Source organism: Mus musculus, chromosome 16 (genome assembly GCF_000001635.26).
Source record: "Mus musculus strain C57BL/6J chromosome 16, GRCm38.p6 C57BL/6J".
NCBI lineage: Eukaryota > Metazoa > Chordata > Mammalia > Rodentia > Muridae > Mus > Mus musculus.
In genome coordinates, this window is record NC_000082.6 from 4,874,152 (window position 1) to 4,892,950 (window position 18,799).

At 50.3% G+C, this 18,799-nt stretch overlaps 2 protein-coding genes across 13 annotated transcripts in view; one reads left to right on the forward strand and one right to left on the reverse strand.

Annotated features, from left to right (window-relative positions):
- Positions 1–627: 627 nt before the first annotated feature.
- On the reverse strand, positions 628–6,169 carry Ubald1 (UBA-like domain containing 1). 3 transcript variants are annotated; one of them, XM_030249015.1, is made up of 3 exons: positions 5,695–6,169; positions 2,211–2,270; positions 628–1,718 (listed from the first exon to the last, which is right to left on the reverse strand). In XM_030249015.1, exons 2-3 carry the CDS (start codon positions 2,211–2,213, stop codon positions 1,368–1,370), a joined length of 354 nt encoding a protein of 117 aa, XP_030104875.1. In that variant the 5' UTR covers positions 2,214–2,270; positions 5,695–6,169; the 3' UTR covers positions 628–1,367. The 3 variants fall into 3 exon arrangements, with proteins under 3 accessions (XP_030104875.1, NP_663334.1, XP_030104876.1); NM_145359.2 differs by having other exon boundaries at positions 5,466–5,700; XM_030249016.1 differs by lacking the exon at positions 5,695–6,169 and adding an exon at positions 3,907–5,440.
- A 5,779-nt stretch (positions 6,170–11,948) lies between these two features.
- Mgrn1 (mahogunin, ring finger 1) overlaps positions 11,949–18,799 on the forward strand; it is a 52,197-nt gene continuing 45,346 nt past the window's right edge. For 5 of the 10 annotated variants that reach the window (NR_166412.1, NM_001379014.1, NM_001379013.1 and 2 more), the window contains exon 1: positions 12,099–12,322. Coding sequence is in view for 9 of the 10 variants with exons in the window: in NM_001379014.1 (NP_001365943.1) it covers positions 12,235–12,322 (88 nt within the window). In the remaining variant the exon portion in view is untranslated. Of the gene's footprint in view, positions 12,323–18,799 lie in introns of all 10 variants that reach the window. The other 5 variants (NM_001252437.1, NM_001357062.1, NM_029657.4 and 2 more) reach the window with 2 other exon arrangements.

The window sequence follows — 18,799 nt, forward strand, 5'->3', positions numbered from 1 at the left end:
AGCTTCACACTGAGATTTTATGTACAAAACAAGGTCTAGGGTGATGTTTTCTACTTTGCCATGAGACAACATTTTAAGCAGGGCTGGCATAATCCACCCCAGGCCACCTAGGAGCTGCTGGGCATTTCAAAACTGACATTAGGCCATGTGCTACATCAAACATAGTCCACAGGGCCACCCTGCATGACAGGTGGCCCTGGGATCAGATCCCTGAGGAACAGTTTCCTACCATCCCTGTGGGGAAGCTGTAGAGTAAGACTTGAGCCAAACACACCTTCCTCCTTCCCGCCTCATTCTCTACCTCCAGATAGGTAGGAATCCAGGTTGGTATAGGAACCTAACCAGGCCTTACAGTTGGTGGCTAGGCTAAAGGTTCAGGACAGACAGGACTAAGACCCCTCCATTTCATCAGGAAAGGGGTTAAGTAAGAGGTGAAATTCTGGGAACAAAAGCTAGAAAACTTAGCAGAGAGAGGCTCTGGTAGGCAAGGTGATTTCAGACCATGTAGACAGGACAGTCAGTCAGGAGTGTGGAGCTAGGAGAGAATGGGGAGGCCTATTCAGCTTAGCACCCCCTTCCAGAGCCAGCCAGCAACACCCAGGATATATGAGGCAAGACTACAGAGCCTGGTGGTGGTTTGGAATTCTTTTCTCTTTTGTTAAAAGAGGAGTAGGAAATGGGGACCAGGTACCCCTGGGCTCAGGGGAAGAGGCATGCAGGGAACCTTTGCAGGCAGGAGCTGGGTAGAAGAGTCCTGGAGTTTCCCATAATCCTTTGCAGGAAACAGCAATGCTGGCAGATAAGGAGGTGGAGTGAGACAGAGCCCTTCAGACAACAGGGTGGTGGGCCAAGGGGCTTGGGGCTCACTCTAACATGCAAAGTCCAGCTGCCCCATAAACTAGGTTGCTTTTGAAGAGCGACATACATATAAATACATAAGACACAGCTGCACGCACACATGCGGAGAAGGCTCTGCATTCCCATGGGTAGGGATCTAGGCCTATGGCCCAAGACAGGAGTCAGCCACGTGACTGCCACCAAGTGATTCTCTGAAACACTCCAGGTGGTGGGGCCAGGCAGGTAAGTCTTCGCTGGGATGGCTGCTTGGTCTCCAAGGTGCTGCCCACCAGGCACCCAAGCCACTTGGAGTCAGATCCAGGCGAGCTGGGGGTGCCTGCGCTGTGAACTTGCATGCGTGCGTGCAGCTGTGCGTGCCGGCACAAGACTGCCTGGCTAGAGTCCAGTCTCTCCCCTCCAGGGCTCTGGGGTTTAGAGGTGCAGACAGAGGAGGGGTGAAGGGGCCCACAGAAACATCCTCTCCCCCACCCCACGGGGTTCTGGCCTCCGGGAGGGGGGAGGGGCCTCCCTTATCTCTCTGCCTCCATGGCAGGGTGGGCCCTTGGTTCTGAGGTGGCCTGTTGAGGAGCCAGGGGAGGCCAGTCTGAAGTCGGGGAAGGGGGTGCCGGAGTCCACAGGGGCGGCTGCGGCTGGTGTTGCTGTGGGCCTCCTGGGGGTGAGGCTGCAGTTGGCCAGCTGGGTGTTGCAAAGCTGCCAGTGGCATGGGGGAAGTGCGGTGGGGGTGATGTGGCCGACGTGGCCATTGGGCTGCTGCTGCCGCCACCCCCGTGGAAGCTTTCAGAGGCCTTGAGACGGGAGAACATGGTGAGGGCATCAGGGAAGTTGGGGGGCGTGGCAGGGGTGTTGGCGGGAGTGCACATCTGTGGGGGAGAAAGCACAGATGGAAGGTTGAGCACCCTTCTGGTGGGGCCTTTGCTGCCTCTACAAAGGAGACGTGCCCAGAAGTTACTGGGAGTCACTTGGGCTGCATCTGGCCCCAGTTGGCCCACCACCCAGGGAAGAGTTCACACGAGAAGACATCTAGACAAAGGGTTAGCCTGGCTTCAGGGAGACCACACCACCTGGCACAGCGCCTGCTGTCCCGGCACTGAGGCTTTTCAGCCAGTGGTCAGGATGGCAGTCCTGGCAGACTGCCTGAGGGGGCGGAGCTCCAAGAGCCAGTGTTCGAGACAGTGTTCTCCAGGTTCTGCAGGGCCCAAGTTGCCCACACATTCCTACCTCACTTGAAGAACGCCTTCATTCCAGTGACCATCCTCCTCCACCTTCCTAGGTGTAGCCAGTAAGTTCAGCCTCCCCCTACTTGGACAGGGAGCCACCAGTACTGCCACTTTGGGTTTCCAGGGGACACTTACCATCTGGTGGTGGTGGCTGTAGGGGATGTTGGTCTCCTGGAAAAAGGTGCTGAGGGCTGTCTGCAGAGAGAAAGGCTGTGCTTACCCTCCAAGACCTGTCCAACCATCCCCGAGGGACAGGGTGAACTGAGGTCCAGCAGTGTGTCTGTGACCATCACACAAGGAGGTCTCATGGGACTCCCAGCAGTGAAGACGCTTACAATATCGCTTCCCACCAGTCAGGTAGCTGGGGTCTCATGAACCCTTGCCCCACACCCTAACATTGTCACTGTGGCTTTTCTGGACTCTACTGTGGCCTGGGTCTGTCACCTCAACTGGAGGGGTGTGTGTTGGGAGGAATCCCCACCCTTCTCTGAGTCTCTGTATCATATGTACTGGGGGACTCTCAAAGAGTGAGTCTCAGTGTAGAGGGTGGAGACTTCTTAGCATAACTTCCATCTCTGGAGGGATGTCCCTAACACGAACAGCTAGAGGGTGACCCAGAAACTGAAGACTGCTTCCATGACAGCTTTTGGGACAGCTCCTTAGCCACCTGTTGTTCTGAGCTACAGCCTCTTCAAGCAGAAATAGGGCAAAATAGGGGCATACCATCAAAGCTAGAATTGGTGTCCTCCATTTTACAGACAGGAAAACTGAGGATGAAGTGGCTTAAGACCCTGGGCTAGCACGAGGTGGGAATAGGAACAGAACCCTGAACTGGGACTCTAGGCTAACACTCAGGACTGGCCAAAAAGTGTGGTGAAAGAGGACTTGGTGTAGCTGGGCGTGGTGGCGCACACCTTTAATCCCAGCACTCAGGAGGCAGAGGCAAGTGGATTTCTGAGTTGGAGGCCAGCCTGGTCTACAAAGTGAGTTTCAGGACAGCCAGAGCTGTAGAGAAACCCTGTCTCGAAAAACCAAAAAAAAAAAAAAGAGGACTTGGTGTAAAAGCCTGTGTCACTGGGGAAGGGAGCCCCAGGGTGGCCTCAGGGAACCCAAAGGATAGCGTCTGTACTGACCGTATCCTGCCTTGGCCTGATTCAGGAAAAGAGGAAACTGGATGCTGTTGTGAAAGTGCTGGGTGAGCACGGTTATCAAGTGGGTGAGGGGTCCCCTGGAGCCTGCTAAGCTTCAGCCTAGGCAGTACCACTCCTCACTCCAACCCAGAACAGCAGGAGGCCAGGCCAGCCAGCAGGACTGGGAGCCCCTTGCCTCTGATTTCACACAGAAACCCAGGCTGAGACCAGGCTTGCTCTTTTATTTTTCCAGTATATTCCAATGAATTATTCTGGGAATGCCCTGCTGGTGGTGCCCAACACCAGTGTTCCCAAGCAGTGGAGTGGGGATGAATCTGGGGTCACTCAAGGCCTCCTAGCAGGGGCAGCTGCTCCTCTAGCCCAGGACCCCAACATGACACACCCGTACTGTCCTCCAAAGGGCAGTATAGAGAAGAATCTGGCCAACTACACAGAGGTGTGTGTGTGTGTGTGTCCCCCCCCCCTCCCCGCCTCTGCCCCCATTAGCACCTGAATCTGAGAATGTGACCCAGAAACACTGCCTGGAGTATGCTACCAACCAGGAGGGTGGGGGAGGGCTAACCATGAGGAACCCCTCACACCTAGGCAGATGCCTCAGGTCAAGGGGAGCTCACAGCTTATTCTTCACTTTGTACCCGGTGACAGGGAGACTCTGCAAGCCCAGAGCACAGAGAACTTACCCATGTCAGTCAGCCTGTTTCCAGGCTGCAGGAAGTCCCTGCTCCTCCTGAAGACAGTTTTCCCTAATCTTGGTAGCCATATATCTCAGTCCATCCCCCTCCAGCCTGCGCCACACTGAGAGAGGGGCCGAGTCTTCCACACGGCCCATTTCCCATGAGACACCTGCCTGCCTGCCCAGCCTGGGGCAAGGACCTGCAAGCAGAGCCACTGGGCTCCAGCAACTGCCATGAATGTGGTTTTACAAGTTTTACCACATCCAACCCAAGAGACAACAGGGCAGATTAAGACTGTTGCAGAGCTGAGCAGTAAGGCACTTCCCTGGGGTGGGGCTGCAGGGGGAGGGGACAGAAGGCAGAGCGTTCAGGCCTCAGAGGCTGACAAGCACTGCTACCTCCAGGGGTAAGCAAATCCAGGCTAAAGGAAGAAGCCTTCCCTCTCTTGCATAGGGACATTGGCCTGGAAGTCTAGCAGGGAGTAGATAAACAGATCGAAGGCTTGGTATCCAGAGCTGGAAGGGCTACAGTCTTCCCAGCCTGGGGAGGTTCTGATCCTGCACCAGGAAGTTAAGCCTTGGTCTCCACTTCCTGGCTTTTCCTACTGAAAATGGGATGGTTCCCACTGGGAAGCCAAGCTCTGGGGTCTCCAACTGGGCACAGAATACTAGACTGGCTCTGGTTGTGACTCACACATGTACCCACACAGCTACAAGCCAGAGAGTCTCATCTCGATACCCACAAGTGGTGAATGTGGGGTTTTGAGTTAGAGGAACAGAGGCATCTTAGTAACACAAAAGACTGGGCACATAATCCTACCGGTCAAGAGAAACCTGGGAGTAGATGAGAGCCAGACTGACCTTCCCATCTTCTGTCTAAAATGCCCTAAAATAAGTGAACCGTATACAGTACACCATCCCAAGATACAGGTTCCTTTGTCAGGCCCGAGGATACCCAGGTCTTCATAAGGATCCCGCCCCGGTGACACCTTTGGAGTGGGCTACACACATACAGACTCTCGTAATTTACTCTGAGGATCCAGCACACCACCCATACACTCCATGACGTATATGAACATACACCGCACCATACCCAGCACGATTACCATCAGCAAACCACCACCTATGTACACGCTGCACACACACACCAAACATGACACAAAGGTATCCTGTATCAGACACGCACTCGAGACGGGCTTTGAGTCCGCACACGCGCCCACATGCCCACAACCTTCGATGTGCCCTGCTGACGCCCAAGCGCGGTGCGTGCGTAAATACAAATCCACATGTACGTGTGCGCACTCCCGCAAACCGCCCACCCGGCACACCGACCCTGAGACCGCTCTCTCCAAGCGACTCCGCCTCCGGCACGGCCCTGGGCGTCTTCCAGGCGGCTGTCTCCTCCTCAGCCGTTACCGGGACCGGGGGGGGGGGGGTGTTGGGGGAGGGTATCCAGTCCTGATAGCGGGGTTTCCGGGGCTCTGGCCTGGCGGTCGGTGATGCCCGCAGCCGGCACCCCGGCACGTGTCCACACCGCCCGCGCCCGTCCCCGGTTCCCCTACGCACCTCGAACTGCCAGTGGGCCGCTTGTAGCAGTTGCTTCGCCTGATCGGCCGCACAGCCCGCCGTCAGCACGAACTGGTTGATCATGACCTGGTGTTTGAGCTCGTCCATGTTCACGGACATGGCGCCGCCGTGCAGCCCGCTCCGGCCTCCCTGCGCGCTAGCCTCACGCGTCCACCATTAGCGAGCCGGCCCCGGCTAATACAAATATTTACTGTGCGCTCTGACTCACCGCGCCTCGCTGCCCCGCGGCCGGCGAAGCATGCTGGGATGTGTAGTCCGCGACGCCCCCGCCGAACGGACCGGGAAGGAGCGTGGACGCCCTCTCCCGAGCGATCTCAGTGGGGCGCGCAGCCCGTGCCCCAGGCTGAGAGGCGAAGTTGCGAACCAGGGACCATTGCACAAGCTTGCCTTATCACTGGGCCCTGGAGGTCCTGTGTGCTGCTGTGCTTAGCATCACAATATTAATAGGCGCGCTCTTAGGGGACTCTCTGATAGCTTTGGTCCTACTCCACTGCCCTAGGCTGAAACACTCCTAAAATCCTGAGACTTAGAAAACGCTCGGTATCGCAGAGCATCTGCCTTTCAAGGCGCTGCTAGAAATCACCACCTCCTGGAAGCATTCCAGAGCTCGCAAGGCATCTTTGCCTAACTCTTGGCCAGTCGTGCAGGAAGAGCGTCTTAAAAAAAAAAAAAAAAAAAAAAAAAAAAAAAAAGACAGCCCCTGCTCCGGAGCCTTGGCGTCCCCTTTCTTTCAACTCCCACTTTCCCACGCAAAAGAAAAACTTCCAGCAGCCTGCTGGCAAAAGGACCGCGCGGAGCACGTACAGAAACGGCCACGACTGCCATTCCCACAATGCCCCGGTTTATTTGCATCTTTCTGTCCCAGTGACGTCACCTGAGTGAGGTCGCGACTGTACCAATGGGCCGTCACGGGGTGTTAGGACCTGGCCATATAAGGTAAACAAAGCTGGCCGCCCAATGAGGCGGCGGCGGGGGCGGGCGCATCACGTGGCGTGGGGGCGGGGTCGGGAGCTGGGTGCGTGATTTCGCAGGCGGTGTTTACAGCCCCGCACATGCCACTTCCGGCTGACGTCGCGGTTGGTAGAGTGGCCGGTCGGACGTGGAAGAGTCGCCCAGAAGCTGGGGGGAGGAGAGGGCTGGCGTTGTCTTCTCGGCTGAGAGACGTTGCCCGGGTTCTTTGCTCTCACTGGCCTCACCTTTGACCTGGCCCCCTGTAGAACCAGCCGGGAGGGGAGGCGTTAGGTCCGAAAGCTTCATTATAGCGACACTGCCCCGAGGAAGTAAGCGCAGGCCTCGGAAGCCAACTGCGGGCTCTTGAGACGTTTTGATACACCTGATCCTTTGTTCTCGCTAGGACCGCTGAGGCCGTAAAGGTGTGGGGCCCAGTTGATACCTAGGGAAATGGAGTTCTATCTTGCCCTTCACTCCTAGGGGCTCTCCGATCGGGTGGCTGGAGGAAGATGGGAAGGAGGTGGGACTGAAAGATCCTTAGATAGGAAGAAAAGGAGGAAGAAACGAGGACGGGGAGCTTGGAAGGCTCTGAGTTATAGCTGCGAGTTTAGTTTATGGGTAGCAGCGGGACTAGTGAGTGTCTCCCTTTCTTAGACGTTTTGCCCATCTGTCCACACGAAGTAAGATTTCAGCCTCTTTGCTGCCTTTTGGAGAAACACTCAGCAGTAGTCTTTGCATATCAACAGTACCCCAATTTTTTTGCTTTTGCTGAGAATATGCCTTTATTTCTAGGAAGCATCATGCATGTGCTTTTGTTTGTTTGTTTTCGAGACAGGGTTTCTCTGTGTAGCCCTGGCTGTCCTGGAACTCACTCTGAACTCAGAAATCCGCCTGCCTCTGCCTCCCAAGTGCTGGGATTAAAGGTGTGTGCCACCACGCCCAACTATGCATGTGCATTATTATAGGCAAAACCAGCACACATGGAGATCACAGTAAAAGGCCGCTCTGATTTCACTGTTGCCATGGAGACTGTAACAAAGTCTGAAGGAAGGTGGGTAGGTTGTAGCCAGACAGACCTGGATGGCATTTTTGACTGTTGTTTCTTCGAAGTTCCACTCTTGTGTGGGAACTCTCCTCACTGTGCAGTGTGGGATGGATGAGCATGACAGACCTAGCAAAAGGCCTGGTACTCTGTGTACAAGACTTGGCATGCATCTCTTCTCGAGTCCTGCGTTAGCTACTGTAGGGAGTGTCATTCCCATTTTTATAGTAAGCAAGCTGATGGTGGATTTCCTTATACTTGTGACATTTGGAGCTAAAGAAAAGACCAGGCACCCAGTGAGCCAGCTATATCTTTCAGGCAAAGGAAGCTGAGTATTGGGTCGGGGGATCTTTTGTTCATGGATGTAGGATCACAGACAGGCACACCCTTCTACCTTATCTAGTCACCTCAGTGGCTTGCTCAGCCCAGAGAGAGCTACTGCATGCAGGCCTTGCACTGGCAGAACAAAAAGCTGACAGAAGGGAAGGTCACCCTGCCAGGTGATGAGTTACTCCAGCTAGCTTGTTTTTCCCAGCCGTGGCAGGGAAAGAAAACAACGTTGTTTTCAGCCACTATTTGCTTGGCTGGAGGGTGGACTTTGGATTTTTTAGCAGTCTGGGATGTGCCCTGGGAACAGGGCCAGAAGAGAATGTGAGAGAGAATAGGGCATTTCCAGCCTTCCCTTACCTGAGGTTCAGGTATGATGAGAAATGTCCCCATTCACAGAGCTAGTCAATGGAGGTGTGTTGCTGCTGCTGCTGCTGCTGCTGGTCTGCAGGCACCCTCTCTTCTGTCAGTTGATCTCCGTTGCCTTACTCATCATCTGGCACATAGTAGCTGCACAATAAATATTTGTTGAATAAAATTAATCCATTCAAATGTTGATAGTGGACAAACACAGAAGGATATTGCTGGAGGGGTTTGGAACTCCTGAATTCAAACTCTTTAAGAACACTGTTTAGTGACACTTCTGCTTGGTAAAATACCTGCTGTGCCCAGGTTCTCCATTTTCTTGAGACAACCAGAGCCCTCAGGACTTTTCCCTCTGTATGATCAGGGAAGGCAGGAGACTGAATTCAGAGCACTTTTGCATGTGCGTGCGTGTGTTAAAACATTCATGTAGCATATATACCATGAAATATGCATAAGAGTGTTAGGATTTCACAGGGAGAACTTTTCTTTTTTGATTTTTAAAGACTATACCAGGTTCAGATATCTTTAGCTCATTGATCAAAGAGTTCAACATATTTAAGGTAGGAAAAGTTTTTCCCACCTCACAGTTACAGGGTACCGTCTGCTGTGGCAGAGTAGTCAAGGTGGTGGGAGCTGAAGCAGCTAGTCACATGGCATCCAAAATCAGGAAAATAGGATCAACGCTCCAACTTATTTTATATTTTGTTTTATATTTATTTACTGTGTGTTTATGTGGGTGTGTGAATGCTATGGTGTAAGGGTGGAGTCAATTGCCTTCTACCATCTGGTTCTAGGGATCAGATGCAGGTTCAGTGGCAAGCACCTTTACCTGGTGTGCTCTCAGTGGCCCAGGCATCCCTATTTTATGCTGTCCTGGGTCCCGTTTAAGGAATGCTGCCACTCAGCACAGTTAAGATGTGTCTTTCTACATCAATGAAGACAAGACAGTCCCCACAAGCATGCCTAAGAGAGCAGGACCTATTAGATTGACAATTAGCACTAGCTATCACACCATCTATCAACTGTGTGACTGGAGTAGGGGCACTTTACTTTTATGTCTCCTCTTGTATAAATTGGGGATGAAAATAGAAAATGGCCGGGCGTGGTGGCACACGCCTTTAATCCCAGCACTTGAGAGGCAGAGGCAGGTGGATTTCTGAGTTCGAGGCCAGCCTGGTCTACAGAGTGAGTTCCAGGACAGCCAGGGCTACACAGAGAAACCCTGTCTCGAAAAACCAAAAAAAAAAAAAAAAAAGAAAATGGAACACCAGAGTACTAAGTAAGAGAATATGCATAGATCCCTCAGGCAAGATGACAGCATATGAAAAGTGTTTGGTCCTAAGGTGGGTGTGGTTGTACATACTTACACTCAGCACTTAGAATTATGAGTTAGAGACCAGCCTGAGCTACAGACAGGCATTATGGGGGATGCGAGGAGTGTTTCGCCAATGTAGATCTTTAGGATAGATATGCTCAGGCTACATCAAACACCTGAACTCTTCCTAGTGACATATGGGTCATTTCATTTTAGCTTTCCAGATTCTTGGTGAAATTGAAATTCTGATTGAGATATCCTGGTACAGTTGCAAATGCAAGCTCTGACCCAAATTGTCCGTGGATTCACTTCTCCCATGTATCAGACAAGTTGCCTGTCAAGAGTATGTTGCTATGCAGCTTTGTGGTGGCTGACACACTTGAGCCAGGCAGTCATGGTTCCTCTGCAGCTTAAGTTGGTTGCAATGTGTGCTGTGGTCACAGAGAGGATGGTGGAAGGCTGAAGCTATGTTGTTTCCAGTGACTCTCTTAAATGCAGGGTTCAAGAAGATGTCTCTCCTTCAGGCACAGCTTGTGAGCTAGATGTATTGAAATTGCATCCTTTGTGCAACTCCATAATCAGGCCTTGCTTCCATTAGTCTAGGCACATCTTCATAATAGTCATTAGTGTGTGCTGTCTTATGATTCTAAATATGTTTATGAAGAGATTATGGCTTTTGTTCTCAACTGGTCCATTGTGCTATTTTGAGTTTGAAGAAATTCAGAGATCTCTTACACAGCTACTCTAGGGTAGCATTAGCCAAAGAAGAGCCAAAAGCTCGACTCTTCAGGGATGGAGGAGGGTGCCTGGGTGGGAGGCACAGTGGAGGTGGATGGCGGGCGGTGCAGACAGATTATGCCTTAGACTGTGAATCTCTGCTTCCAGTGTAAGAGGAAAGAGTTTCCAGCCAGGAAATGTAGCTTCTCATCTAACTTCTTGGCTGCCCTCTGCTGCTCCTTAGTTGAACTTTGGAGGACCTCTGGTGTCCTGGAGGGTCCCAACTAGGTCTCAACAACATGGTCTCGAGGGAAGTCTTGTCTCTGGTGAGTGGCACTAGCCCTTTATGGTTTGAATATTATTATATTCAATTACATATATTATTCCATCATTCAGCCATTTTGGCCACCTCCTCACACAGCTTTCAGCCTATCAATTCTTTTTGTTTTGTTTTTTCGAGACAGGGTTTCTCTGTATAGCCCGGGCTGTCCTGGAGCTCACTTTGTAGACCAGGCTGTCCTCGAACTCAGAAATCCGCCTGCCTCTGCCTCCCGAGTAAAGACGTGCGCCACCACGCCAGGCTTCAGCCTATCAATTCTTGATATTTTCTCTCTTCCTTCACCGGACTTTGGAGGATAGCAATAGGCCAAGTTGGCCTGAAAATTGATGTCCTCCGTACCTACGATGCAGCAACTCAGGATGGAGCCCATGATGCACATTTCTGCTGGCCAGCAGAAGAGGTTGGGGTGACGACAGACATGGCCCAGACCAGGCCGCACCGAGGCACACCCACCGCGCGAGGGTATTTTTTTGCTCACTTGAGGTCTTCACTTAAGGCCTATGCTTGTCACCTTATCTACAAGGGACAGGGGGAGGATCTTCAAGGACTTTGCATTCAGGTTTAGTATAGTTTGAACTATGGTGAAGTCACCACCTGATACTTCACTACCTGCTGGTCTCCCTAGCTGCTCTCCTGGAACAGCAGGTTCAAGATGGGAGGCACTTCTAAGAAACTCAACTCCTCTGAGAATCATAAAAACATACCCTGGCATCCTCAAAGCAGTGCGTGTGTGCGCGCGTGCGTGTGTGTGAGAGAAGCCAGGGCATAGCTTGTAAATTAATGTTGCAATCCGTATCCTGATTTTTCTGAACTTGCTTTTAGCATATTATTTGCCGTCTGCCCTGCTTTGTGCCTCAGTTTCCCTATGTGTCAAAGGGGGAGAAATCTGTCTTCTGAAAATTCCGTGTCCATTGTAAATGTTTCTGTGTAGCCCTAGCTGTCCTGGAACTCACTCTGTAGACCAGGCTGGCCTCGAACTCAGAAATCCGCCTGCCTCTGCCTCTGCTGGGATTAAAGGCGTGCGCTACCAAGCCCGGCTTTTTATTTATTTATTTATTTTTTAATGTTTTGACTTCTTGACCAAGGCTCCAAGGCTTGGTGGTTACCCAGTTGTCCTCTGGTTAAAGGTATTCCCTTTGCGGCTGAGGATGGGAGAAGAACCTCGGGAAGTGGGGGAGAGCTACTGTAGAATTGTCGACATTTTCAGACTTGGTTTACATGGGAGACGCTCGAAATTCTGAGGGTGTCTAAATGTAGACAGAAGATGAAGGGACTGAGGCATTCCGGTTTCAGTATCCAGCTGGGCAGCCGAGGTTAGCGTCGTGTGAAGGAGATAACCCCCTTAGCCGGAGCCTCTTGGTTCGACCCACTGTGGCTACTCACGTGAGAGGTGGTGGTGGTGGTGGTGGTGGTGGTGGTGGTGGTGGCAAGCTTGGGAAGCGTAGTACGCAGGCGCATTGGCTGCCTGGCCTGGACTCCATTTCCCCTGGAACTGCGGGGCGGGGGCGGGGGCGGGGCGCCGGGCCTAGGCCGGGGCGGCCGGGGGCGGGGGCTGTGGAGAGGTGCCGCGGCGGCGGCGGCGGTGGCGGCGGTGGGTACGCGTTGGTGCGGCCTGTTTTGGGCCATGTCCGTGTGAGGACGCCGCAGCCGACAACCTCTCCTCTCCGGCTGGCCGGTAGAAACGCGCACCATGGGCTCCATCCTGAGTCGCCGCATCGCGGGCGTAGAGGACATCGACATACAGGCCAACTCGGCCTATCGCTACCCTCCGAAGTCCGGTGAGCTTCCGAGGACGCGGACCGCGGAAGGGGGCTGGAACGGGGACTGGGGACTCCAGGAGGCCCGGGGATCAGACGCGCGAGCGCCCTGCCCTGTCGCGGACCCTCCTCCTGTGCCCCTTCCCGGTACCTGTGGAGTTTGAGGCGTGGCTGCGGCCCTGGCTAGCCCTGCTGGCCGCAGACGCACCTTGCGCGGCCTCTTTTTAACTGGTGACCTTGGGCCACTCACTTTGTGTATGCACCGATACTTGGCATCTCTGGGATCAGACTGCATTGGTAGTGAGGACACCCTCACCACCGACCCGGTGGTGCCGGCTTTGGAGGCATGAAGACCGGCCCTGGATTGTGACAACTCATTAGGATTTGGACCCAGGCTTTCCTCTTCCCGTGCGAGTGAGGGACACTGGTGTTTGACCTAGGGAGGTGATCGATAGGGAGGTGCTGGGTTCCATTGGAGGACAGGATAATGGTTTGAATGGTTAGAGAGAACTACTGACCTTTCCCTCTCATTCAGGGCAGACTCACTGGTAGATTATGGGAGCTGGATGGGGGCAGAGTTGGAACCAGCATCAGATATCAGATGTGGGATCCCAGAGGAGCCTTGCTCCTATTCTCATTCATAGTCTCTGCTCTCTCTCTCTCTCTCTCTCTCTCTCTCTCTCTCTCTGTCTGTCTCTCTCTCTCTCTCTCTCTCTCTGTGTATGTGTTTAAAATAAGGACAGTATGTCATGTAGCCCAGCATGGCTCCAACTCCTTATGAGAGTGACATTGAGCAAACACTGGTCCTCCTGCCTCTACCCTCCCAGTGTTGAGATTTGAAATGTGCACTTTGCCCTGTTTTATGAGGTGCTGGAGACTTGAACTCAGCGCACTGTGCATGGTAGTCAAGCATTATATTAACTTAGTCACATTCTTAGACCAGGCCTTTTTCTAAGACAAAAGTCCTGTTATATAGCTCTGGCTGGCCTGGTACTCAGTTCTCCAGCCTTAGGCTTCTGGTGCTGAGACTACAGGTGTGTCCTGCTACACACAGCAATGCCTGGTGCCTTGTCAGCTACATTTACTTCTACACAACTTCTTGGCGGGGTAGAACGCTGGGCCTTTAGATCCGGTTCTAAGTGTTGAATGTGATGTTTGGTCCTGAGGTGTTTTCAGACCAAGCCGGCCAGATTTCCTGTGTGGCTGAGAAGAGTCTGCCCCCATTAGTTGGACAGCTTATTAAATGTTTCGGGCTGTGCTTCTAGACTTTCTTTGCCCTAGGGATCTGCATTTTAAGCTAATTTTCTTTGGTGTGTTTGATGCCCACTCAAGTTTGAGATAGTATTCTGTTAGTGTGAAGATCTGGGAACTCCCAGGATGAAAGAACAGGAAACTGGCACTATTTAGTGACACTTTTCAGTGAATGGGATGGAATCACATGTCAGTGTAGGGAGACCTGCTTGCCTGTGTGCATTGCTAGTACAGGCTGCAGCTCCAGAGGTTTCCTTGGAGACTTGAAGGACTAGTGTGTGCACATCTGAGACAACAGTTGTTAACCCTCCACTGAGATTCTCCTTGTTTGTCTTCTGCTGAGTGACCTTGATTAAGTTTGCTTATTTGCATCTCAGTTTCCTCTTCTCGGAAAAGGGTGCTTAGAACTACGCCAGGCACATAAGATTTTTCTGTAAATGTTGGCTACTATAACTGCTTCAAAGGTAGCTAGATGATTGGCCCAGACCCTGCCTGTATGTGGCAGTGGTGTGGCAGATACTGGAAAGCTAGCTTCCCTCACCTGGCACCTGAGTACCATTAATGCCCCTTCACTTAGGCAGTTGCATAAAACAACAATGCATGGCCTGTGCACACACTACAAATCCACAGAACTAGGCATTTCCAATTGTTAAGATGTTCCTCTAACCTGGATGGGGTTACTGGCACAGTAACCTGGGATGCCATTCATACATTGCTGAGTTCTGGGCCTGCCTAGTCCAAAGATTTTTGTTTGTTCCGCATGTGTTTGGTGCTGGCAATCGCACCTAGAGAATGCTACTCTGTTTCATACCCTCCTGGATAACAATATAAACAATGTGTCTTTTCGTTTTTCTTCTGTCCTAGTCTTTCACTTACCATGGGGTCCTTAAGATCTTGTGCAGGAAACTGGGGCTGAGAGAAAGGCGAGGAACACTTGAAGGGTACTCCCATGAACTGTTCATCTGTACAAAATTGTAGTTTCAGCCTTCTGCTGGTTTTCTTTATTTGAATTTCAAGGAAAAGTGTGCTAATTTTTGTTGTTGTTTTTTTTAAAGCTACTTTTATTTAGATGGTGGACATCTTTAGTCCTAGCTCTTGGGAGACAGAGATAGGAGGATCTCTGTGAGTTGTAGGCCAGCCTAGTCTACAGGGCTGCATAGTGAGAGATCCTATATTAAAAAAAAAAAAAGTGTTGTTTTTATTTTCTGTTGTATCCACATGTCCTGGGCATGCAGTACCTGTGGGAGGGCATCGGATCCTTTGGACAGACAGTTGGTATTTGCCATGTCAGTACCAGGAACTGAACTTGGGTCAGTTACAAGAGCAAGAAGAACTCATAACTGCTGAGCCATTGTTAGAGCCCAAGCAATTTTTTTAAACAAATTTTTATTAGATGCATTCTTTTTTTTTTTTTTTCCCCCGAGACAGGGTTTCTCTGTGTAGCCCTGGCTATCCTGGCACTCACTTTGTAGACCAGGCTGGCCTCGAACTCAGAAATCCGCCTGCCTCTGCCTCCCGAGTGCTGGGATTAAAGGCGTGTGCCACCACGCCCGCCCGGCTGCATTCATTTTTTGTTTTACATGTGAATGTTTTGTCTGTGTGTGTGTGTGTATGTGTGTGTGTGTGCACTGTATGATGCTTGGTGCCCATATAGGCTAGAAGAAAGTATCTGATCTCTTGGAACTGGAGGGAGCCACCATGTGGTGCTAGGAATTGAACCTGGGTCCTCTGTAAAAGCAGCTGTCTTTAACCACTATCTTTCCAGTTCTCTAAAGTAACGTTGAGCATCTCATGCTGTCCAGTTTTCTTCCTTAAGGAGTTTTATCATGTGCTGTCAACAATGAAAACTTGACTTCAATAATACCTGCTTTGCTTTCATGTCGTTTATTTTACACTTCATAGCTTTGTAGATGTATAATGTGTGCAACATGTGGCTGACCCATTGTAAGCATGAGTGGAGTTTTAGTAAGTGGTAGGGCTGTGCACCACAGCGCCTTCTCGCCCCGAGCTTACTTTGTATGCTTTGCAGTCAGTGCTAGTAGCATGATCAGGGTTCAGCTTTCTGTCTTTGCAATTTTTCTTTTCTGGATATTTCACATAAATGGAATCATACAATCTAGAGCTGTTGTATGTATGGCTGGCTTTTTTTCACTTAAAGCTTTGATTATTTGGAGACTACACCGTCAAGTTAGCTTGGCCTATGCCATGTAGCCCATGCTCACTAGGACTCAGGACCTAGCTTCTCAGTATCTCAGTTTCTGGGATCCCTTCCCTTGAAGTGGGGACTTTCAAGGGAATGTTGAAATGCTTAACATTCCGGGTTCCCTAGTGCATATCTGTAGCACAAAGATGTCTATGCCACCTACAACTATGTCCTCTTCACTAGCCTCCAAGTCTGTGTAGACCAGGCTGGCTTTGAAACTCACGGACACCTGCCTGCCTTTGCTTCCTAGGTTCTGGAATTAATTTAATTTTATATTTATGTGTGTTTTGTCTATATGCATGTCTGTGTACCACATGTCTGTCTGGTGCCTGTGGAGGCCAGGAGAGGGTGGCAGATTCCCTGGAAGTCTTCTAGAAGAGCAGCCAGCTCTTAAATACTTTTAAAAAGTGTTTTAAAGTGATTTGTTTATGTGAATAAGTGTTTTGCTTACATGTGTGTGTAAACCACATGAGTGCCCTGGTACCCTTTGAAGTCAGAACTCGTGTGACCTTTTGGAACTGGAGTTAGAGATTGTCGTGAGCCACTATGTGGTCCTTTGTAAGAGCAGCAAGGACTATCAACTGCTGGACTATCTCTCGAGCTCTTTGGTTTGGAATTTTGTTTTTGATTTCCAACAGAGTTGCTCTGGAGACCATCTGGCTTGGAACTAAATGTGTTGCCCTTGAGGCCTCTCTCATGAACATCCTCTTGCTTCAGCTTCCCTGATGCTGGGATGACAGGACCCACCACACTTGGCCCAGTTTAACAATTTTTTGTTTGTTTGTTCGTTTTGTTTTTTGTTTTTGGTTTTTCGAGACAGGGTTTCTCTGTGTAGCCCTGGCTGTCCTGGAACTCACTTTGTAGACCAGGCTGACCTAGAACTCACAAATCCGCCTGCTTCTGCCTCCCAAGTGCTGGGATTAAAGGCGTGCGCCACCACGCCCAGCTAGTTTAACAGTTTTTAATGTGAATACTAATCTCTTTTGAAGTAATAGTTAAGAACTCTTTGCCTAGCCTAAGCTCACAGATTCTCTCTTTTGGGGGTTGGTGGTGGGGATTGGTGCATGGCAGTGTGTGTGCTTATAAATGTGTGTGGAGGCTCCTTTCCCATCCTCCCTTCCTCCTTTGCTCTCTCTGCCTTGTATACTGGTTCAGGCAGGAGCTCTCACTTGAACCCAGAGCTGGCCAGATTTGACTGTTTTAGCTATTCAGTTGGCTCTGACGTACCCTAAACCTTCTGAGGTTGGAGATGCAGGTGGGTCACTACACTCACCCAGCATTTACAGGTGCTGGGATCCATGCTTTGGTCTTCACATGTGCCTCGCAAACCCTTGACCCTGGGCCATTTTGCAGCCTTCTCCTATTTTTTCTAGTTCAAGTGTGACATCAGAGAATAACAAGTGTGACATCAGAGGATAACAAGTGTGACATCAGAGGATAACAAGTGTGACATCAGAGAATAACTGCTGCTGTTGGTTCTTTACTTACACTATGTGGGTCCTGGGGGTTAAACTCAGGTCATCAAACATGGTGGCAAGTTGAGCCATGTTGCCATTGCATTTCAGATAAAATCCACCCACCCTCTTTCCTTCAAAGTGCCTCTGTTATCTTTCTCAAAACTCAGCTAACCATAAATGTGAAGGGATTTATTTCTGGATGGCATTCTTTCCCTTTGCTTTGTAACACTTTCCCAGTGTTTCTCAACTGAGACAATTTTTGTCCTCCCACCCCCATGCCCCTACACTTCCTGGGGCTTGTATTTGTCAGTGCCTAGAGATAGTTTGTCACAGCTCAGGGTGTGTATGTGTTATTTATCTAATGGATACTCTCACAGGACACTCCCCAAAACAGAATTTGGAGGGTCCAGTGAGCCCTACATGCTAAGGCTGGGAAAGCCTGGTCTACCTAACACTACCAACAGCACGTGATTGATTGATAGACGCTGGATAGGAGCACAGGTTCTCTATTGTAGTTCTTTCTTAAAATTACTTGTGATCCTTTTTATGCCTGTTGCAGGATATTTGATCACATTGTGAATCCCAGGATTGTGTTATTTACTGAAAAGAACCTGTTTCTAGTAGTGGTGTGTCTCAGACACTTTTAATCCTTCTGGCTAGAATACAGATTTACCCTTAGTAGATACCTTTAATCCCAAGGAATGAAGGTAAAGTTAGTTTGTAGAAGGAAGCACCCATGTCTGAAAGGCATGTCTAATTGAGTGACAGGCAAATTGACAAATCAGAGAAAGATTCGACAGACCAAGATATGCCCAACTCTCACAAGAAGAGAGAGGAAAGGAAAGCTATTTAAGAGATAGCAGTGCATAGAGGCAGAAGGCAGTTTTTACCACGATAGTTGTGCAGACACATGTTGCAGAAAGCAAACAAGCTAGACACAGGTAAATAAAGAACGGGCCAGAGAATGAGAAGGAGCCAGAAAATTAGAACATATTGCCAAAGTCAGTTTGTGGCCAACTTTAGCAATTCAGGAGTTGCCGAGAGAAGCCAGATTGAATTAGTTAGCATGGAGAGGCGTTTTGAGCCAAAACAGCTGAGTTGAACTGGCCAGAGCTCAGAAAGAACTAGAAAGGGTGAGCATATTTATTCAGCAGTAAGTCTCAGAGGCTGGAAACATTCTAGGCCTAAATAAGATTGTACGAAGCGCTAGTCCGGGGCTAGGTCAGCAGACTGAGGCAGGAAGCTGCAGAGACAATTACAACAGGAGAATCAAAGTTACTTTTACATATGTCCATAGAAATTTTATAGCTTGTCAGTTTCTACAAAAACAAACAAACAAACAAACAAACAAAGACCCAGTTGGATTTGGGTAGGGATTATGCATCAGTTTAGGGAAAATTGCCATCTCTACACTGATTGCTTACCCATGGACATGATGAATCTAGCTCTTCTGTAATGTATGTGTATGTTTTATCCCTGAGATAGACCCAGTAACACAGGTTGGGCTCAAATTCATTATCCTCCTGCCTTAGCTTTCCAAGATTATAGACATGTTCTGCTATGTCTGGCTCCACATCTATTTAAATC